Source organism: Danio rerio, chromosome 23 (genome assembly GCF_049306965.1).
Source record: "Danio rerio strain Tuebingen ecotype United States chromosome 23, GRCz12tu, whole genome shotgun sequence".
NCBI lineage: Eukaryota > Metazoa > Chordata > Actinopteri > Cypriniformes > Danionidae > Danio > Danio rerio.
Window position 1 is genome coordinate 15,875,736 of NC_133198.1, and position 24,457 is coordinate 15,900,192.

Below are 24,457 nucleotides of genomic sequence, written 5' to 3' on the forward strand. Positions count from 1 at the left end.
AAGTCACTTTGTTAAACTGTAGAGCTGAAATATCAACATCAAAAGTCGACAGAGCAGAGATCAAGCTCCCATAATGCAATTCACAACCGTAAATAAACAAAAAAACAGAAACTATTAACAGAAATTAACAGATATTTTATACAGTGTACAATTAATTTTAGTGTTCAGTAGACCAAAAAGCGAAACAATTAAATTTATTAGAAGACACTTCTAGTAGGATTATTTTCACTCAAAACACCATTTAATTCTGTCTAATACTATCATCATACCCCTATACCACAACATCATATCACATGTTGTGCTGCCATGTGCCAAGCACCCATCCAGAACAAGTCAAAACTCAAGCTGTTCCAGAACTAGCATCAGAGCATTTGAAAATGCGATAAACAGAGGTCGAGTTCATCCTTCAGAAAAAAACACCCTCTATTCTCCAGATCTGTATCTTCCATTGCTCTGACTTCTTTTATGTTGGAACTGTGATTTGAACACCAATCCTTGTTGTTTTCCAACTCGTTTGTACTTTTGTTTACCTCTCACAAACGCAATCAATTAGGATTTTTAAGCGCTTATCAATCCCATTTAAATGTTAATCTGCATTAGCGCTTCACACTGAGGCTCCTGGCTATCAGACAGAGAAAAAGACTCATTTCTGTTACTATCAGGAAGCTGACGGTGTTCACAGGGAGTGGAAAGAGAATACAGAAGTTTATGCGTCACTGGAGTGAAAATGGATCTCAGGTTTGCCGTCGGTCCCTTTTCTGAAGAGCAGCTTGAGACGACTTTATAGAGCAATTTTCTCCAAACTGCAAAAGAGCTCTTTCTCGAGATGTGCTCCGCTGGGATTTCCTCCGCCGATATACAGAGATCAGAGGAGCACTTTGTCTGAGGATTTCTTCTATTTTGGAGAGTTTAACTGTGCTTCTCGCAAAGTTTCAAATGGAGCAGAGTTGCAAAAGTTTACACAAAAACAACCTCATTCCAAAGAATTACATCGGTGATACAATAACAAAGGATTCACTCGCCTAGAGAGAGAAGTCAACATTAATGGAGTGTTTTTTGATCTTATTTCTGCACTTTTTAAATTCCCTTAGTGCATAATGTTGCTGTTTGAACATCTGAAGATCTGCAAAGTTTACAAAGCAGTCCAGTGGGAGTTATTCTCTGTAAACTAAAACCTGTTTCTGAACTCGCTCGGATGCTTTGAATAGTCCTGAGTTTTCTTTTTAGAAATGTAAGCAACACAATGTCCTGAATATAAATAATTTGGCATAAAATGGGTTGAGCCTGGTTGAGCTTTTGTGCGTTAATAGGGTGTTGTACAATGTACAAATGATGCTGTTTAATGGATCTAATATTGTGATACAAATGATTTACCACATCTTTTTACATTTACACACACAACCGGCATTGTGTGAAACACTCACATAACCAAGAGCACATTTGAGAGTTGATGTCAAAGAATTTGTTAAAGAAAAAATTTTTTAATTTACTCATCATCAAGTGGTTTCAAAACTTTTATGAGATTTCTTTTCTGTTGTTGGACACAAAAAAAAAAAAAAATACTACAGAAGGCAATGGCTACATATTTCTAGCTTTAGATTATCTTCTTATGTGTTCAACCAAAGAAAGAAAGTCAAGCAGGTTTGAAACAAGTGAAGGGTGAATATTTTCTCTCAGTTTTGGGTGAACTATCCCTTTAAAGGTGCTGTATGTACAATTTTGACTCTTTTAAAGCACAAAAATACCATAATGTGTTTGCAGATATTTAGGAAACATGTTAAGTAAAGATTCTTGTTTATCTGAAAAAAATGCTAAAGATAATCTGCTATGAAAATGTGCGTTACATGGCAGAACGTCTGTCTTTGTTTTGTCATTTAACCCGCTCAATGCCAGTTTAGCCAATTATATTTCAGCTACTCGTGTTACCTTAGTGAAAAACACCTTACTTCATTTATTTAGTCAGGAAGGCTCACAAAGAGTACCTCCGTGACAGAAGTATGATCTCCGGTGGACAATAGCAGACTCTGAAATCCGACACAGATTCAGAGTTCCACATGAGATGGTGTTTAATTAGCAAATTATATAAATATTACGAACTTAAAAATTAGGTGTGCAGGTTACATTGTAACCCTGTGTCCTAACAACATGCTACATGACGAGACTTGCAGTGATGAGCATTTGGCTGTTTGCACCAGACGAAACATGACAGAAATTTAAATACAGCATCAGAAGCACAGAATAGTGCACTTACTGCACTCCAATGAAATAGTAAGGTTTATGATCTATTTAACACATAATAAACTTCTTTACCATTATTAAATGCACATGTTGAATCACTGATCTGTGTTAAGTCACTTCTAATGTTCAATTTCAAACTTTTTATTTTATTTTTAAGATCTGCTGCTTCTTTCAGTAGTGTGGCACTAAATTCCATGTAAAATGGCATTCAAACTCACATTATTACCATTTAACACTGAATAAGATGTACCTGAGGTAATCATTGCCAGATTATAATGCTGTTCAGCTGCAAGAAATAGAAGCTGTTTCTAAAATATAAATATCAAGTGTTGGTTAGGACAAAAACTCATTTTAAAATGGAAAATATTCCTTTTATTGCGTGCTGTTGCTTTTATTTAGAACACGACTCAAATCAGCTTTTAGGCTTGACAGTCAGGCAAACTGCTGCTGGTGTCCTCAATCTGGCAACCTGTGCTTTCGTTTGTTTTGAAGCAGGTGTGCAATACCTAGTTCAACCACTGGGTGTCAAACTTACAAACTTCACATTGACATGTAATACCTAGGGCCCACTCACACTATGCTATATGTGAACCGTGCCCTGGCCCATTCCCGAATCGTTTCAAAAGTAATTGCTCTGAATCAGCCTCAGGCACGCGGTTCAGTTGGGCTTTGGTGCAGTACGCTTGTGTGTGAGCCCAAAACTGAAAGCAAAATGTGACTTTTAAGTTGCTGTTTCATTTGGATTTATTAATCATTCTTACTGTTGAATGAATGCAAACTGTTGTAGTTTATTAAGATGCAAACCCCTCATTGCACAAAAGCTGCACCTTCAGCAAATCTCCTAATTCCTGCAGCACAAGGACTTTATGATTGTTTATGAGCGTCAAAAGTGGCGGATCTGTTCGCAAAATATTTGACTGCGTGTCACTGCATCCCAAACAACTTAAACGATATAACTGAAGAAATCTCTACTGTGTTGACGGAAAGTGCTTACTGAACAGCGTATCATTGATGACGTAAGCGTGCCCAGGCCAGAATGTATTGTGAGTGCGGGCCGTTGGAGAAGACGGGAGGGGGGAAAAGCATTTGCTTTACATAGTGTGATTATGCCTTTAGTGTCATCAGTCCATATTTCTATGTGTGCACTTTCCAAAACAGTATATGAGGAGTTAAAATTAAAAAACATTTAGCATTATATTGTCAACAATTTTTCGTGAGGTCCAGCATTCTCCAACCTCCGGCGCTTAGACTCCAGCTCTGAACAAGATGGTTGCCACAGGAGAAATGGTCGTGCCCAACTGAGCCTGGTTTCTCTTGAGGTTTTTTAATTCTTCAATTTCGCCAATTGGTGAAGTTTTTTCTCTTTGCCGCTGTTGCCACTAGCTTGAATGGTTCAGGATCTGTAGATTGCTCTTCAGTGTTTGGACTCTCAGTAGTGATTATAAACCACACTAAACCAAGCTAAACTGAACTGAACTTAAACTCTGAAAACTGAACTGACACAGTTTCAATTTTCTATGATATTCTATGTGAAGCTGCTTTGACACAATTTATGTTGTATAAGCGCTATGCAAATAAAGGTGAATTGGAAAAATTTAAATATTGTCCAGAAAGCAGTCACCACCATCTTAGAATACCATCCCTTTGAGGTCCAATTTATAATTTTGATCAGAAATAATGTAAATTAGACAGTAGCCCTATATAAACACTTCACAAACATTCTTTAATTTCCAAAATGAATCCTCATCCCACTTAAGTTTACAATGATAATAAAGCTTGTTAACAATTTTTAAATGATTTATAAAGGAATTATAATGCTTTGTTTTGTTATTTCATCTTCATGGATATTAACAATTACTGTATATTTCTGTTCGTTCACATCACATCCCTTTGTGCCCCCTAGCATAATAGTCTCAAACTGCTGTTGTACAACAAAAAAACTCAAATAAATTCTTAGTCCCTTTATGCCATCAAGGCAACATACGTGAAAGTAATGGTCAAATAAACAATCACACACTGTCTTTTAGCTAAACTCTACAACAATTGGTTTCAATTTAAGAGAAAGAATGACAAATATAAGTCTAAAATCTTAGTGGAGCTAATTAGAAATAACATTCATCATGTATGTCAAGCATGCATATATGATTTAAAATAAAACTAATGACATGCAGAAATTGTGCAAGCAAAAATGGAGCCTTTCTACAAGTCCTGCCTGCTTGATAGAGCGCGCACGTCAGTTTCTGGAAATAAAAACTCAAATCAAAGTTTGTAATGTGATTTTCCTCATAGCTGGTTGGTCGCTTCATGGCTTATAATGACTTCTTTAAGATCCCTATGGGAAAAGTGAAAGAGAAAATTACCTCCGCACTCAACATTGCTATAAAATGTGGACGGGTAGAAATATGCTTTAAAATGCAAGACACAGTACGTGATTTAAAAAGCAACTAATATTCTGAAAAATACATAATAAGTGCTTTAACAACAAAAGGAACTTCACACTTCTCCAAAGCCCTCAGGTTTAGTCTCCTCAGAGGGCTGTTACTGCAATATCAACTCAATTTTAAATGCAATATTAAACCTGGATACTGTATCCAGTATGACTCAAGAATAAATAAACAAGTTAGCAAGAGCGAGGCTTCCCTCAGAACATAATGCCAGTTCACTCTTATATGGTGACTGGTGTAATTTTAACCTGTTGTGAAGGAAAATGAGCATCTATGACTCAACAAAAAAACACAAGCCTGAGCAATCCTCCACATCATTCCCACGAGTCTCAAAACCACCAGGCTTGTATGCCGTTCGTCTGTCTTCAACACTTTTCTCAGGGCTTTGTTCTATTCTCGGCTCCTCAACTTTCTGACACTTTGGTTCACTTGACAGTTCCAGTTGCTGTGCGAATGTTTTGTGTTTGGAATTAAATTATCACATTTGAGCGCAATTAGATGTGTAAATAATATGCAGTAGTAATTCAGTGTTAATTAGTTTTTTTTTTTTTTTTTTTGCTGTGTACTTCAATTAAAAGGCTTTAGTGTTTTATGCTAATTAGAAGCAAGTAAAATTATTTAAAACATGTTTACAGAAATACATTTTGTGGTTTGTGATATATGTTTTAGGCTATTCTTGTTGCTAAAATAGTATATTACAGATGCAGAAACATTAAGATCTTGAGTTTGATTCACAGATAATGCAAAAAGAGATCGAATATGTGCTTATGTAAAACATACAACTTATGTTTTATACTGTTTTTTCCAAAATCATCAGTTTAAACTAGGCATGGGACATAACCGTTTTTAAGGTATAGCGCTGTTTGAAAAAGTCAAGGTTTTAAAACCGCCAAAAATTTCTGTAATATCATTTCTAAGGTTGTGTTAATTTTTATTTACATTTTTTAGGATCTCCAGCAGAAAAAATATCCAAACAATGTCAACAAAAGTCATCAGAAGTTAATGATTCGTTTTAATTATTTAGCCTGACATGTTTACTGCTCCAAAATTTTTTTAAATCTTTGACAAGATAAATATATATTGTTTATATAAATTATAAATATATAAGACATTTTTAAAGAATATATTTTAGAAGTAATCACAATACAGTGATACCGTGAAAACGTGATTTTTTTATTCAATGTTATCATACTGTCAGAATCTTGTACTGGTCCATGCCTAGTTTAAACAACACTCATCCATCATATACAGCAATTAACATAATTAGAAAACAGTTACCTAAATTTACAGGACACTATTTAGTCCTACAGTATTTGAAGTGATCCAAACAGACGTTTTAATTTCATAATAAAAAATAAAAATATAATAATAATAACAATAGTATGCATTTTATGAGCTTTGAAAATGAATACTGATCAAAATCTGAAAACACTTAAGATGAACTTGCTGGTAATTTTATTCATTATCTGACAAACTTTGTTAAACTGGCAGCCATACTTTACAGTTCTCTCTGGCTTTTAGTGCTGCGATCAGAAGGTTGTCCAGATGGAGGTCAATAAAAAGCAATAAAAGAGAAGTTAGTCCCTAACTCACTCAAGTACCCCAAAAAGGATGGTCATCCTTGAAACGAGCACATGAAAGGACAATATAATGTGAAGAATCTCTGCAGTTTATCAATTCAACACTGCAGCTTAAATTGTCCACTGGGTAAAGAAAATTGTGGCCAAAATCTGATTATTATTTTTGCTTTTATCCACATGTGGCTTTTATTTTTCTCATGACAGCACAGGAGCAGCAACATGGAATCTGACCTTTTTAAAGGGTCACGAAACACCAAAACATATTTTTTGAGATGTTGACAGCCATATTTATGTCCCACCTTGCTAAAAACACTATTAGGAAACAGAATTCTCTAAAATGTGAAAATTATTTATTATTTTTCTAGTAAATTCGTTTTTCTGGTTTGAAAAAAAAAATCAGAAGCCACGTCATGGCGATTAGATCCTTCTGTAAATTCCAGCATGTAGATGGCTGTCTGAACCGGCAAGTACAACATGACGTCTTTGAGTTTTCATCATTAATTTAAGAAAAAGACTTAGTTCGCACTCTATTGTAAATGAGGTGCAACTTTATTATGCATGATAGCTTTGGAGACTGCTTTTATCTCTTACAGTGTTTAGTGGCAGAGAGATGCCACACTGTGTTGCCAACCATAATTAAAACAAGTGGAAGAAAAAGATTTGTTTCTAAATGTGTGGCAACGAAGGTTTTGTTTTCAATTCCCCGCAGCTGGACTCACATGTGGATTACAGTGGTCTGCTAACATGCGACAAAAATACATTTGTAAAGAAAATTTTTACCTGAGACCTTTTCGCATCTGGAAATGGTGAAATCCAGATTTGCCACTGGTTTTCTTTTAAAAAGTTTCAGGGCCCTTTATTTTTTAACTGTGCCACTGTCGTAAGTGGTATTAGAACATCACGATCTGGCAAATAGCTTATAGATTTCAGAAATGTAAATACATATTAGTACTAGCAAAACAACTATTAATAGCTTGTAAAACGCACACTGGAGTGGAAATGTATTATGTATTAAAAGGAGCTGAAACAACACAATTTGAAAGTTTTTTTTGGGACATCTTAATTGTATTATATTCAGTCCACTTAAATTTGTAAAAACTATTACGTTAACTTAAACGATTTGTGTTCTTAATCAATGTTGAACCCAGCTTTTTTACATCGTACATAGCTTAATTTTTACTGGTCACGCTTTTTGGTCTTTTTGAAATATACGAAACTAATAACATGAGCTCATCTGGGTACTTTGAATTATCCAGACTGTCAGTGAATTTATTCACATCCATGTATTTATTTGGTTGTTTGACAGTTTTCGCCACAGTGTACAAAATGCTGGGTTTCACACAATCAATTTGCGTTGGGACAAACTGAAGGAATTAGTTCGCTTAGTAGTTTTTACAACTTTAAGTGGATTAAATATAAAACAATTAAGATGTCCCAACAAAATCTCAAGAATTGTGTTGTTTCAGCTCATTTTAAATAAATAGTTTGAATAAGCAAGATTTTTTTTTTTTTTTGAGGCCATCAGGTTACTGAATAACATGTAGGTTAGTGCACACTCCATTAAGCCATTTTTGCTTCTGTCAGCTTTGCCTATAATTAAAGAATGAATTAATTACTTCAGCTCAGAACAATGTTTTGTGAAACATAAACACAGAATAAAGCCATTTAGTCTTCCTCCACTTATACTAGGCATGTCGATAAGCCTGTACACATTTTGTACATAACTAGAACGTTTACACTGTGTGTACTTTTCTTTTGCACATGCAGGTCCGTTTTAGGACTATGATCACAATTGAAATCTAATTTTGACCACATTTAACACAACAAAGCAAACCTGAGCAAAAATCATATTTAAAGGCCAAGCATCACATGAATATGGCTGTTCTACGGATATGTTTATCGGAAGCTCCCTTGGCAACATATGATCCCTTCCCTAAATTCAAACAATCGGCCAGCAATGTCCATGAAGGAAAATGAACCTCATTCACATAGCAAAACAGGCAAAGCAGTTTCTGAAAGCTAAAAATATTGAAATAATGTAATGGCAGCCCAGAGTCCTGATACTAACCTGATTGAAAATATCGGAAAAATCCTTGTTGACAAAGTCATAGCTATAAATAACCACTAAATTAAATGAACTGCTTTGTTTTGTGTTTTCTACTTCTTTTTTACTTAAGTGTCTTATTTAAAAAAAAAAAAAAAAAACAGAATAAAAAGCAACAACAAACATGTTCTGCTAGAATGGTATGGCCACAACTAAATTAGTAAATATAAATATATAACATTGTATATTGAATATATATAATGTTGATTTGTTATATATATGTTATATATGTTATATATATATATCAAATCAACATTACATTATTTCAGAGGGAAGAAAAACATTGTTCTCTAATTTTGACCTCTGCTGTATTTTATGTAATGCACTTTTTCAAACATAGGGGTATTATGTAATCTAAAAACTACTGATTATTAAAAATTCCTAAAATAGCTTGCGCCGCATCTCATCAGCTAAAATAAAGTCTTGATAATCCTGTTGAACTTGATGTGAAGCTGCATCATGGACTGACCCAGAGAGGAACTGAGGGAAGCTGGACTCCCTAATCATTTAATTCATGGTAATTAGTTGCAGATTTAGGGGATTAAAATGCCATACAATGTGTCAAAGTATAAGGCCCGTCCAGTGTCTGTGCCAGAGTCCATTATCAGCAAAGCGTTCAGTTCTGCTTCAGAGGCCTGCGGTCTTTGATCAACAGTAAGCAGATTTGCATGAGCCACAAACATTATTTGCATATAAGCATTTCTTTAAAACTGTCCATTATAAAAAGGAATATAAAACGGAATTTAAACAGATTTTTAGCTTGCGTGGTTGGAAATAATTTACAAAGCACATTAAAAACATCATTCATTCATTCTCTTGTCGGCTTAGTCCCTTTATTAATCCGGGTTCCCCACAGCGGAATTAACCGCCAACTTATCCAGCAATTTTTTACGCAGCAGATGCCCTTCCAGCCGCAACCCATCTCTGGGAAACATCCACAGACACATTCACACACACACACTCATACACTACGGACAATTTAGCCTACCCAATTCACCTGTACCACATGTCTTTGGACTATGGGGGAAACCGGAGCACCCAGAGGAAACCCATGCAAAGGCAGGGAGAACATGCAAACTCCACACAGAAACGCCAACTGAGCCAAGGTTCGACCCAGCGACCTTCTTGCTGTGAGGCGACAGCACTATCCACTGCGCCACTGCCTCGCCACATCAAAAACTTGTCTAGGCCATATAAGAAAATAATATTAATTTTATATTTAATAATATATTTCATATTTTGATGAAAACAAAATCTAGCATTTCTTTATCTTTTTGTAAATTTACAATAAAGACACAATAAAATAAATGTACTACATTTTGTTTTTATGACAATTGTTATTAGCTTAAATAATAATAATAATAATAATAATAATAATAATAATAAAACTTTGCTTTTATAACTAAAATCCCTTAAATTCATGCAAATTAACTGCATTCATATGACATTCTTTTTTTATTATGAAATGTAAATGACAACTGACAATTAATATAATACGAAGCATCACTTTCAGACAGAAACCTTGTTAGTTTTTTCAAGGGGAAATTATGTACCAGACATACATATTAATTTATCTGCCATGAAACTCTTTGTGCATTATTGTTATTAATAATTAAACAGAAAAAAATGGTAAAACACATCCAATTGAATCCTTTATTAATAATATATTTTTATCATTATTGATAGTATTAGTCAAATTAACCTCTTGAAGTCAAGTGCTATTTTGGGGTTTCCGCCTGGATTTTGCCTACCCTAAAACCACATGTAGAGGTGTAAATGCAAAAGTTGGTATCATTTTAAAGAAAACCCTTTGAAATTTTTGACACTGTTGAAAGTAATTAAAATAACTGTATATGTTGTCTATGTATATAAAAAAAAAAACCTCTAAAATTTTTTGCAAACTCAAATTTGTTCTGTGTAGTCTATGTTGCTGTAATTAATTTTGGTGGTTCGTGCACATATCAGTTATCATAGGAAAAAAAAAAATGTCTCCATCATAATCTATGCCAAAGTTATTCTATTGCAACTGATGAGAGAACGGAACCACTTATAGGGGTATTGGGTCAGTATGAACCTTTAAAATTTAAATAATGTGGAAGTAAATGATGTCACGAACCCGGTACCGGGTACCAGAGTTTATCGTAACAGAACTATTGAACTATATTCCTAATAAAGTTAACAATTTGTTTCTATAATAATAATAATAATAATAATAATAATAGTTATTATTATTATTATTATTTTTATTATTGATCAAATCTAAAACATTTAACCATGGAGGTTTCATTTTGGCACAAACCTTAACAAAACCTCTGGAAAGGTGTTTGGCACATTTATTGTCAAACACATGCTACAAGCTACTTGTACTCTCGCTATACTTGCAAAGACCTAGTACATCAGATTCTTAAACCATGATCTGAGCCACTCTAATTTGCGAATAAATCATCATATTTGCTCGTATATAGACACATGAATATTTTGCGTGTCAAATTCATGTAATCGCATGGGAATTTCGCCTCACAATAGATGCGGATTTGCGTCATCAGCAAGGCTTCTGTCTGCCTTAGCTTCATAGCTAAATGGTTAACATAGTTTTTAATTGAGAGAGTAGCTGTGCTTTATAAGCTTTAGGAAGGCTGAAAAACAGCATAGATTCGTTCGGCGCCTCTGTCTTGAGTCCACTAGATCCTTTCAGAAGTGCACCCAGTTCTGTGACTTTATCAACTCCTCCAGAAACTATACCTGGATGATGGAGGCTTTTAGCGGTAATCAGACTGAGCCAAGCCCAGTTTGAGAAGCTGTTGTCCAGTGTCAGTAAGAGGATTTCACCTCAGGACACTAACAACAGGTACTACGTCATAATCAAACCCAAACTAGAGCAAGCTCCTGGTTAACGCAGAGCGAATGTGTTTTATAGTTCAGAATTTAAACATACAAACTCTTAAGTCGCACCACTCCATTATGCGAATCATGCTGCAGGATGTCTATTCGCATCTTTGCATTGACTTAACATGTAAATTACTCGCACTTGACATTTCACCCATGTCTAGTGTGAACGCACCATGAGACACAGATAATACTTTTATCATGAGTTTTTCACATCAAAGGATAGCGGTGCTGCGCATTAGATAAATTATTTATTTCATTAGAATGCAATCTTTTAGATATGATACCCCATTTCACATTCACAGTCATATTTTGAATTGACAAATAATGAACACTGGAGAACTGAATGGCTACTGTGAAATGGTCTTTTTCTTACATTTAGTGCTTGATAGGTGTTCATTTTAGGCCCTGCAAGCATGTGCCAAATGGAGTTTTTGTCCAGCATATTTCACATAAATAATGATTACTGTTCAGCTGGTGAGGTGGACGTATACATACAGTTGAAAACACATTTTCATGGACTGGTGGAAATATTTATGGACGGTAGATTTATGGTTTCTCAAGACTCTAGCCATCAACAAAACACAGTTTGACAACACGATATCAAACATAATTTAAAGGGCACCGATGATGCAAAATCAACTTTTGAAAGCTGTGTGTAGGTACAGTGTGTCCACATTCATATTGGAGTGATAAAAACACAAGTCTCTTTCTTGTAAAAATAGGACGCAAATCCCAATGATTTTGAGGCCCACCAAAACAAGATATACATGTATACTGTAAAAAAAAGCATACAATCACACAATTAATTCATGTTGTCCCAACAAAAATTCATTAAGTTAACCAAACAAAGAAAAAATTGATTGTCCCAATGACATCTCAAGAACTGTGTTGTTTCAGCTCATTTTAAATAAGCAGTTTTGAGGGTTTTCCCAGCCCACTAAATTGATTGAGAGGAGTGTATTAACAAGTCTCCGTAGTAACCCATATAAACATGTTAAAAAATTTGCAAAGAAACTGGGATTAAAAGATCTGTTCCAACTTTCTGTGATCATCTGCACCTTAAATCTGCATCTCCATTTTTAAAATGGAGCATGTTTGTAATAAAGAAAAGACAGTAAATAACCACAGCTGCATAGTGTCAGTACAACTGTAAACAAGAATGCTTCAAACACACAACAGGGGCTCTATTTTAACGATCTAGATACATAGTCTAAAGCGAATGGCGCAAATGCATTAAGGGAGTGTCCGAATGCACTTTTGCTACTTTAAAGATGGAAAAATACGCACTGTGTCCTGGAGCATGTAAAAAAGAGTTGTGCGTATTCTCTTAATGAGTTATGGGTGTGTTTTGAGGATAACGGAGTCTCATCTGCTTTAAGAGTAAGTTGCATCTCGCCATGGCACATTTGCTATTTACATGGTGGGTTTAATAAGAGGAAAAAACTGAACACTTCACTAGCAAAAAAAAAACAACAACAAAAAAAAAAACCAGTTAAACAGACCACCTATTAGTGCATTGCTGTACATCTTGAGTGAATAAAGCACTGTGTAAGAGTTTGGACCCGCAAAGGTGCATAATATTTGCGCTCTGCCCTGAACTTTAAAGGGCACCTATGGTGAAAAACATACAAACAAATGTGTATATATAGTGTATAGACCATCATATTGGGGTGATATAAACACACCCAGTCCTTTTTTTTCAATTTAACAACATAAAAACAGTGGACCAATTAGAGCTGTTTTCAGACCGACCGCAACTTCACAAAGGAGTGCGGTCCCCCCGCCCACCGAATTGATTGACAGCTCTGCGCATTAACATGTTCCGGTAGTCCCATGTATATGTCAACAAGACCAGGCAGACATACACAAAGCAACCGGGAATAAAAGGTCTGTTCTGTTTGCTAGGATCAGCAATCATCATCAAATGTGATTAAGAGTAAGTTTCACATGTTTAAAGTGTTTTAAAACAGTGCAAGTGTGTAATTAATCACAGCGATTTACTTAAGCTTTACTTCATCAGCACAGCCGCGTGTCAGAACAATTATAAAAGAAGACGCTTCAATCCCCGTTTGTGAAAGTTACATCAGGTTTAGTTTGTACACTAGCATAACAGATATCCACACAGCACTGGAGGTTAGCCAGTATCCCGACACATTTGAGTGCAAAAACAGTAGGCGGGCAGAACTCGCCTTAAAGGCACAGTACAACAAAACCACCCCCTGCTGGAAATCAGTATAAAACAGCATCTTGTAAAAGGTATAATGAAAAATCTGATGAGTGTTTTAAGCTGAAACTTTATATACACATTCTAGAGACGCAAAAGACTTGTATTACATCTGAAAAAATCTAGGTGCCCTTTAAACCAGCTTTTAGATGGTCAATGGTGCGGTCTATTTCAGCTCCTCAAAATAGCAGTGCACAAACAATGAGCCTTAAAGGTGCAGTAGGTGATTGTCTTTAGAAACATTTTTTGTAGTGCTGGTTGAAAGTCTCGTTACAGTCCAATAGTAATGATTAAAGTAAATGATACAAAATGTGTTAACATGTATTTTTCAGTATTCGAGGTGAGGCATAAAACTAATAATGTTCATCCAATTAAATATTGTTGGGCCGACATCTATAATAATTCCGACAAGTAGCTCAAACTGTCTGTCAGCAAATGCAGAATTTGGAATTCTGCGCATCTCTGTTCATGTATATCCACTATTCGCGCATCCCCGCCTGAATGAGCGCCTTGTGTTCAAAACACGGGCCAACGAGAAAATCACAGACGCTGTAAAATCAAATGCTAAATTGAAATTTTTGAAAACCCTGAATAAATATTGGAGTTACTTTTGCACACTGGAGGAAGGACGACATCATAGCTGAAGTATTACTGTTAGACATGTAGTTTTATGTTTTAAAATTATTTTAGTCAGGCTAAACTGATGTTAAATTATGATCTATAAAATCTCCCGGCGAAAGATTGATGTGACTATTTTCAGTGTCATAAGGGACCTTTTACAGCATCGATAATGTACATTTTTACTTAGCTTAACAACAAAACATCAGTGAATAGCACTATTCTGCCTAACCTGCTTTACTGAGCTGAAGTTGCTTTTATATTCACATTGGTTCATTTTTGAACAATGACAGCCTTCCTATACTGTTTACCATGCTACTCTAAATATTCGCTCCGAAATAGCATGTAAGTGTGGCTTAGTAATAAATGTAATTCCAGCACGCCGCTGACCAAACACTAACTAACTGTTACATTTCCAACTGGTGAATGACATGAACTAGTGGGTTGTCTGCTGCCGCAATTTCAGGGGGCGTGGCTTTTAATCACAGTCCCTCAACGCAGTCCAAAGATAATATGCTAAGCAGTTAGCATTTTTGGCAGATCACCTACTGCACCTTTAACACACCTCCTTCTCAGATCAGCACACTGATGAGTTCACAGGAGTCTCGGTTTTGGACATTACATCAGGTTATTTGCACAGTAGCACAATGGATGCCCATACAGCAGTGTATATTAACTGCAAGTAGATGTGCAAAAACAATACAAAGTTAAGCGTGTGTGTCTGTACTGCAAACTTTTTTTAATGCCATTTGTGTGTCATCGTTGCAGAAAGGCTTAAAAAAACTCCACCACGAATACATCAAACAATCCAACTTGGTATTTTGACTAATAAACTTAATTTCTGTCTGTCACTGACTGCTGTTTATCTGATGTTATACAGCAGGAGAAACAGGCATGTGGGAACATATGGGGAGCTCATTTGCATTTAAAAGGCACAGGCAACAAAACTACAATGTAATCTTACTCCAAAATTCAAATATTCACTAGGCACTTTACAGGCACATTTACCAGACTTATGTGTCATTTTGTAAAAGGGGTAAAACAGGAGTCCTTCAGAGGTCGCCATAGCCAAATGAATCACCAAATATTCCAGCATATGTTTTATGAAGCGGATGCCCTACCAGCTGCAACCCATTACTGGGAAACACTCATGCACTCTCACATTCACACACATACACTCATAAACTACGGCTAATTTAGCTTATTCAATTCACTCTTTGGATTGTGGAGGAAACCACAGCACCCATAGAAACCCACGCAAACACAGGGAGAACATGGAAACTCCACACAGAAACACCAACTGGCCCAGCCGGGCTCAAACCAGTGACATTCTTGCTGTGAGGTGATTGAGAATGAGTTTTTTTTTTCCTGTAAGTGTTGGGTGAGAGGTAGGGTGATAGGGTGAAATAGAGTTTGTACAGTATGAAACAATGGAGAACTTTGAAATGTCCCAACAATTCACACAAAAAAAGTGTGTGTGCGTTCTCACGGCTACTAATATGTGTGTGCCAATGGAGTTAAATGCAGAGGACGAATGCAGAGAATGGGTCACCATACTTGACAGCCTTGTCAGTCCTCCACTTTCACATGTATACGCAGGCACATATACATCAGGCAATAGTTGCATCACATTAAGTTCTCATCAAGTTCATTGCGGTCATCGAGTTATGGTCTGTTTTTCTGTCATGTGGCCGACATGTCATGTTATGTTATAAAAGGCAAAGTGCCATCAAAAGGCTATTAATAAATGATTGGACATGACTCAACAACAAATGCTAGACACTCTTCTGCAGTCCTCGTGTTCATTGAACTTTTGCATTTATACAGTAAGTCATCCTATGAAGTTTATTTTTTTAAATATATTTCCCAAATGATGTTTAACAATGCAAGGAGTTTTTCCACAGTATTTCCTATTATTATTTTTTTCTCCTGGAGAAAGTCTTATTTCTCTTATTTTGGTGAGAATAAAGTTTAAATTTTTTTTTAAAACCATTTTAAGGTCAATATTATAAGCCCACCTTAAGCATATCATTTTTGATTGTCTACAGAACAAACAATCATTATACAACAATTTTTCTAATTGCCCTTGAAAAATATCTAGTAAATAATGTCGCAATGTACTGTCATCATGGCAAATATAAAATACATCAGTTATTAGAAAATAGTTATTGAAACTATTTTATTTAGAAATGGTTAAAACATATCTTCTCTCCGTTAAACTGAAATTGGGAAAAAATATACAGGGGAATAATAATTTAAAAGGGCTAATAATTCTGACTTCAACTGTTTATGCAGTGCTCAGCATAAATGAGAACACTCCTCGTTGTTCATGTATACGCTCACATTGGTGCTCTTTGATTAGTCAAAAGTCAGTTAAAAAAAGCAAAAGGCTTTAAATCTATATGAAGTGCTCAGCATATACAAGTTCACCCCTCACAAATCTTAAATTCATATTTTTAATAGCAAGCTATATAATATTATATTTGTGCATATACATTAGATTAGTCAGTACTGAAACCAAATATGGAGTTATCTAAGAAAATAACTTACGATAATGGTCCAAAAACAGATTTAAATTACGATAATGGTCCAAAAACAGATTTAACTTACGATAATGGTACACCCAAATTTATGTTAGAGAAAAATATTAAATAGAAATTTTAAAAAAGAGGAAAAATCAAGAGAAGCAAAACTATTGAAAAAATGTTGAAGTTTTGAAGGTTATAATAATTTTTTGCAATTTTTAGCTTGAATTTAATTGTATTATCTTTCATTTTTTCAATCTATTTGGTGACTCAAACTTTGTTTTAATAAAAATTTATGTTTAATAAATCTGTTTTGTTTAAATGCACCAAAATACATAGCCTATATTTACTGAGAAAATTATTCATTTTCAAAATGGTCTGTACTCAGTTATGTAGTTTCTGGGGCTAAAGAAAATCCTGTATTTATTCCAACAACGAATAGCTTATTCACCCTTGCATATGAAGCAACAAGTGAAAGTCTACAGTGTGTAGAACTACATTCTAGATTAAGGTGGGAGGAGCTATGACACTTGACTCACAGATTAAAGGTCCTATGGTGTTATGAGGTTTAGTCACAAGCTCTTTACAATACTTCTGAATTGCAACACCCACAAAGAAATGCGAAGGGTGACCATTCATAAAAGAAAAGTAAATTTCTGCAGATTTGAATGTAAATATTCAAGTTTCTTTTTGTTTTTAGTTGATAAATTGTGACATAAGCAACTTTCATTATAATCAGAAAACAGAATAGTAGTAATAGTAATAAAGACAGACAACACATATATTAAGTTTATAGAAAAGGTTTACTAACCACCACAATGTAGCGAGGTCTGTATTGAATGGTGCCGAACAGGCCCAGGATGACCACCAGGATGTGGAAGAAGTTGGCAAGGATGGGAGCCCACTGGTACCCCAAGAAATCGAAGACCTGCCTCTCTAACGCCACCATCTGAAAAAGAGAGAAAGATCATTCAGATGAGCCATTCAGATGAAGGAGGAAAGTTTAAAGCATGCAGAGACAACTAATTTGCATGATCATATTTTTTTCCTCACAGTCTTTGATCATACTGGTTGGAGGACTATCAAAGGATTTCTGACACCAGAGACCTCTTTACGAGTCAAACTGAAATACGCAAAACACTCTCTAGCAGGAACAGAACATCAGCAATGAATCTTTCACATTCAAATCATCTGGGAAATAAGGACAGTGCAGAAACATCTGGAGCGCAACATCACACACCTTTCACGTGCATAAACCTAAAGAGAACTTCATTTTTATTGTCACACATTCGTAGTCAGTGGAAAATGTCTTATTAGTTAATCATTAAATCTGCATCCTACAGGCTTTTTAACCTACACTGAATCTTTTGAAAGTTTTTTAGCACCACTTTTAGCCCCAATATGCGATGCACAAAGACAACTAATGATAAACTCCTACATTTTCTTTGAATATTCATATGCAGGCTGTGCATTCAGTTTAGTTTCATAGTCCAAGCATGCTTAGCACAAACACAGTACAAATAATAGCAATAAAAAAAAGATTAATGGCAAAAAGGTTTACAGCAAAGGACCTATTTTTTCCTCTTTACTTTGTAGATTTGAAATGTTTTGGAAACACGTTATTTTAGTGAAATTGCTTGTGTAACTGCACATTTCAGTATACACAGTATTATTATTTAAGTACATGTTTTTACTTACTTTATGGTTATGTTTATTCTTATAAGTGTTAGGTTCAAGGAGGTACAGGAGACTTATTGGAACACACTTGGACCCATAATTCTCACAGAATCAGTCAAGTTCGGTCAAAGTAAAAATCATGGTTTGGGGTTACATTCAGTATGGGGGCGAGCAAGAGATCTGCAGAGTGGATGGCAACATCAACAACCTGAGGTATCAAGACATTTGGGCTGCCCATTACATTACAAACCACAGGAGAGGGAAAATTCTTCAGCAGGATAGCGCTCCTCATACTTCAGCCACCACATCAAAGTTTCTAAAAGCAAAGAAGGTACTCCACGATTGACCAGCCCAGTCACCAGATATGAACATTATTGAGCATATCTGGGGTAAGATGGATGAGGCATTGAATCCAAAGAATCTTGATGAACTCAGAGAGTCCTGCAAGAACACATTCTTTGCCATTCCAGATGACTTTATTAATAAGATATTTGAGTTATTACAGAGATGTATGGCTGCAGTCCTCCAAGCTCAAGCTGGAAGTCATACACCATATTAATTCTAAGTCCGATCTACTGTCTTAATTACATAGTCCAAAATCAAGGCATGATCATATTTTATTTTGGTAAAATAAGTGTAATCTTGAGACCTTTGTCTTTCATATAAGCCACTTCTGATTCCAAATTATCAACTAGAAGTCAAGTTATTATTTGTTGTTCCTATAACTTGGGTAGGCGACAAGACTTTTGTCAGGTAGTGTACAGAAAAAGATATTTATCATAAGCATATCATAAGAGAAATTGTCCTAAAAAAAAAAGAAATTTAAAATTAAAAGTGAATGATACTTGAACATCTTGTGCTTGGCATCATGCTGTGTTAGTATTTAACAATATATCACTGGTGAACAAACAGACAAGTACTTTAAAATAAGAGAAATCAAACAAAAAAATGAATAGTCTAAGCTACTCTTAAGAGATTCAGGAGAGCAATACTTGATACACAAGCTCAGTAATAAATCATGCTTTTGCATTAATGACTCTCTCCTAAGAGGACTCTCTTTACCTGGTGCTAAAGCAGAGTCTCTGAATGAGACCGAAACACTTGTTTTATCATCAAGCATCTCAAAGTGGCTCTTAAAACTGCTCACACGTCAGACAGCTTGTTTTATCATCCTAGCATGCATTTACTCGAGAGTGTATTTACATAGTGCTCTAATCTGCGCAGCACAATGGTGGCGAGGTGCAGAGAGAGACGTGCTGAAACATGACATTTAATGAGAATGAATGGAGCTGTGCTCGACTGCTGCCTGCTGTGAGATGATGAAAGAAGAGAAGAGGTGGAACTGCTATAGCAAAAGCTACAAATGCTGGGAGAGATTGTGATGAAATGGAAACGGTGTTGAGATAATTAAACAAGCCTGTTTTACATGTTCACAAAGCTGCACTGAGAATGTGCAAGGTTTGAGAGCCATAAATGCCAATTAAATGTCAAATGGAAGGATCGAGATTAAAATACTGCTGATTTCATTCATTGTAAAACAAAATGTTGACTCAAAATTGTAAGGCAACTTTCTGCACAGGTTTTTTTGAGTTGTCTCAACTTTTGACCTAAGTACTGCACTTGACTCAATTCAAGTTGACTCAATTTAAGTTGCTGTACAATTTTAAGTTGAGTCAACTTTTTAAGACTGTTCTACCAGTACATGTGGACTCTTAAAATATTTGTTCATTTATTTATTTATTTATTTATTTATTTTTTCTGTTGATAGTTTTTGGAGGTATATAATATCTATATAATAGGCATGGGTGATATGACAAATCACAATATAATTAATTTCGTACCCTAATAACAAAACATAGCACTTGTAGTACCATTTCTGTAAATTCAATAAGTTAATAATTTATATACTGACCACAAGGACTATTTCTTTTTAATATTTTAAAGTATACACTACCTGACAACAGTCTTGTCGCCTATCCAAGTTTTAGGAAAAACAAATAATAACTTGACTTCTAGTTGATCATTTTGTATCAGAAGTGGCTTATATGAAAGACAAAGGCTTTAAGATTACGCTTATTTTACCAAAATAAAATATGATCATGCCTTGATTTTTTAATGATTTAATTAGGACAGTAAGGTCTGGCTTTGCTTAGACAAAAGTCATGACATTTAACAGAAATAATGTACAGTTTAGAATCTAAAGTCCTGGTGCAGTGGAAAAATAATGAATATTGTGTTTGACTCCCATGAGCTTGGAGGACTGCATCTATACATCTCTGCAATGACTCAAATAACTTATTAATAAAGTCATCTAGAATGGCAAGGAAAGTGTTCTAGCAGGACTCCCAGAGTTCATTAAGAGTCTTTGAATTCATCTTTAATGCCTCGTTCATCTTACCCCAGATATGCTCAATAATGTTTATGTCTGGTGACTGGGCTGGCCAATCGTGAAGCACCTTGACCTTTTTTGCTTTCAGGAACTTTGATGTGGAGGCTGAAGTATGAGCACTAACCTGCTGAAGAATTTGCCCTCTCCTGTGGTTTGTAATGTAATGGGCAGCACAAATGTCTTGATACCTCAGGCTGTTGATGTTGCCATCCACTCTGCAGAACTCTCACACGCCCCTATACTAAACGTAACCCTAAACCATGATTTTTCCTTAACCAAACTTGACAGATTTTTATGAGGATTATGAGTCCATGCAGGTTCAAATATGGTGTTCTGCAGTATTTGTGATGATTGGGATGCAGTTCAACAGATGGTTCATTGAAAAAAACAAAAATCTACTTTCTGCCACATGATTAACTAGAAGTCAAGTTATTTTTTCTTGGGCTTACAACTGGGATTGACGACAAGACTTTTGTCAGCTAGTGTATACTCAAAATTGTACTCATGCATATGATCATACTTCTCACTTTGTTTCGAACTTAAGGGCAAAAGTTTGAAAAAAATGTAGAAATATGAAATAGAAATGAATAAACTGTAAAACACTTTTAAAAAACTAATGATTATATGTCCGAACATAATAAGAAAGCTGCTAAATAAAATGCTAAATGTAAAGATTGTGACTCTCACAATGTGGTTGTTTATGTTTTTGTCTGCACCCCCATAATGGAATGTAATATTGCACTCAATATAAATAATATATATAACTATAATTTTTTTTCCTCATAAACTACATTGTTTCTGACACAACAAAATAAACCATATAGCCTAAAATAAAACAATAGACTTTTTATTTTGTCCATAGAATATAAATATCATTATATTCCACAGCCCTATATAAAATCTTTTCATTTCAAAAAATGATTTTCAAAATAGAGATAAAAAAAAATCTTTATACTCAAAAAACAACAAAAAAACAACACTTCCACTTTGTTTTCAGAGAAAACTATAGTTTGTTGAAAAGTTTTCCTAAAAGAAAAGCTGAAGTCAGAATTATAAAGGCTTAACTAGGTTAATTAGGTTAACTAATAAGGTTAGGGTAATTGGGCAAGTTATTGTATAATGATGGTTTGTTCTGTAGACTATCGAAACAAATTTATAACTTAAAGGGGCTAATAATTTTGACCTTAAAAAAAATAAAAACTGCTTTTATTCAAGCAAAATAAATCAATTAAGACTTTCTCCAGAAGAAATATTATCAGACATACTGTCAAAATTTCCTTGCTCTGTTAAACATAATTTGTGACATATTTAATAAATAAATGAATAAAAGAGGGGATAATAATTCTGACTTCAACTGTATATTCAGTGCTCAACATAACAGAGTACAGCCCATTTTAAAAATGAACATTTTTATCCATTTGGTCTATGAATATGAATAAGTGAATATGGATATTATAGTGGTGAATTTAAACAAAACAGATTTATAAAGCAGATATATTTATTAAATAATATTTTAGTTGCTGAGCATCTTTAGAAATTGAAAGATAATACAATTTAATTCAAGCTAAATATTGCAAAAATAAATTACAAACTACAAAATTTCTACTAAACTTTTTTTTCTTTTGCTTGTCTTGATTCTTCCTCTTTTTTAAAATTTGTATTTAATTGGCTGTACTACATTTTGGACCATTATCGTAAGTTATTTTGTTAAATAATGTCCAGATTTGGCTTCAGTACTGACTAATTTAATTTATATGCACAAATAAAATATTGTGTAGCTTCTTACTAAAAATAGGAATTTAAAAGAATGATTTGTGAGGGGTGTTTGCTGAGCACTGTACATTAAAATTAAATAAATAATATTTATTTTGCCATTTGTTGTAGAGTGATGGATTTATACTCTTTATGAATGTAAAGGACATGCGTTGAAATCATTTGTCATGTTTGTTAAAACACAAATTCAACCAGCAAGTATATAAAAAATAAATGCCAAAGTGGTGCAGAATGATCAAAACAGACACAGAGTCCTGAGACACCATTCCGAGTGAACAATTTATTAAATAAACCCGAAAGCCTTGGATTCTGCATTTAGAAACTTGTCCTCTTCTATTTACTTCCCGTCTGTCCTGCTGACATTTCGAAGCTAAATGCCAAGAAACACAGCATCCAGTCTGACAAAGACCAGCACCCCGTACGAGCGGCGGTGCCAGGGGATTGTGGGACTGTGGCACATCACAGAGCTGGCAGACGCAATTAAGCATCTGCCATGATGGCTTGATCAGAGCTGAACATCTTGGACAATGTGTGAAACAGACAGCAGGAGTAGATGACACACACACACACACACACACACACACACACACACACACACACGGGAGTGGGTGATGGATGAGGGGAGAATGAGCACAGATGAGTGGAAGAAAAGGGAAAACAATGAAGAAGATGAAGTGATGAGGAAACAGACGGGTGCAGACGCAATTTAAAGCAAGTAATAAATGACAAAGAGAGAGAATAAAGAAGATGAGTAGTGAAAAGACTGAATAAATGGATGTTTGTCTCCTTAAAATCAGTGACTGCATGTGGAAAGTGAGGACAGGATGAGTAAAATCTGTGTTGTAAAATTCATTCATTGATTTTCCTTTGGCTTAGTGCCTTTATTCATCAGGGGTCGCCACAGCAGAATGAAATGCCAACTATTACAGCCTGTTTTATTCAGCAGATGCCCTTCCAGCCGCAACCCAGTACTGAAAAACATTAACACTCATGTTTGGGCTGTGGAAGCCACAAAAACACATGGAGAACATGCAAACTCCGAACAGAAATGTCAACTGGCCCAGCTGGGACTCAAACCAGCAACCTTCTTGCTGTGAGGTGACAGTGCTAACCACTAAGCCAATGTGCTGTCCTCTTGTAAAATGTATACTGTAAACATGTAGCAGTTCTGTTTAAGCAGTGGTAAATCATAATAATTTTAGCATGGACTGCAAAAATAAATAGTTTTAATGTCTTTTACAAAAACGAATTGGGGGCTCGTCCGGGATAATGCGGCACATTCTTCTACAAAATAAAGGAATTGCTAATGTAATATGTAGAACTTCTATTATATAAAATAGATTATTAATACAAGCATTGAATGAATGAATGAATGAAGATTAAATTTTAACTTAAATTAAAAAGGAATTATTAAATAATTATATAAAGATAAAATAAAGAATTTATTTTAATGTATATTACAACTATTAAATAGGGGCTCATCTGTTATACAGTAACATGGTATTGTAAAAAGAAAATACCACTTGACTTTTTCAATCACTCACAAAATATCAATGAGGAAGATGAAGCGGTGAGGAAGCATATGAAGAGATAAAATGCAAAAGCCACTAAACGCCACTTCCGCCAAAAATTAGATAATGACATTGAGCGAATGCTTTAGGCATGTAGTACATCTTCAACAAATAGATTTGCTTCAAATCATCTAAAGCACCAAGACCTTAATTATGGTGAGAATGAATAAATGACAGCTTCTAAAATTGTCTGAGAGGCATCCCCTTTCTGCCCAGTAGGCCTACCTTGTGTTTTATTTGCTAATTTAAGCAGTTCTTTAAAAGACAAATATAATGTCTAAAACTTCAGATTATTAATATTATTTCATATTATCAATACGTCTGATAAGCTTTTTATATTAATGGACAATGCTCAGATATTGCAGCAGCCTCTAAAATGTACAGTGCTATTGATGTAATCCAAGACCTGAGAAGAGATTATGCCA

General features: G+C 34.9%; 1 protein-coding gene across 3 annotated transcripts in view; it reads right to left on the reverse strand.

Moving 5' to 3' along the window:
• nkain4 (sodium/potassium transporting ATPase interacting 4) overlaps positions 1 to 24,457 on the reverse strand; it is a 140,565-nt gene that overhangs the window by 71,712 nt on the left and 44,396 nt on the right. For all 3 annotated transcript variants that reach the window (XR_012398205.1, XM_005161981.5, NM_001113646.1), the window contains 1 exon segment: positions 17,434 to 17,571. Coding sequence is in view for 2 of the 3 variants with exons in the window: in XM_005161981.5 (XP_005162038.1) it covers positions 17,434 to 17,571 (138 nt within the window). In the remaining variant the exon portion in view is untranslated.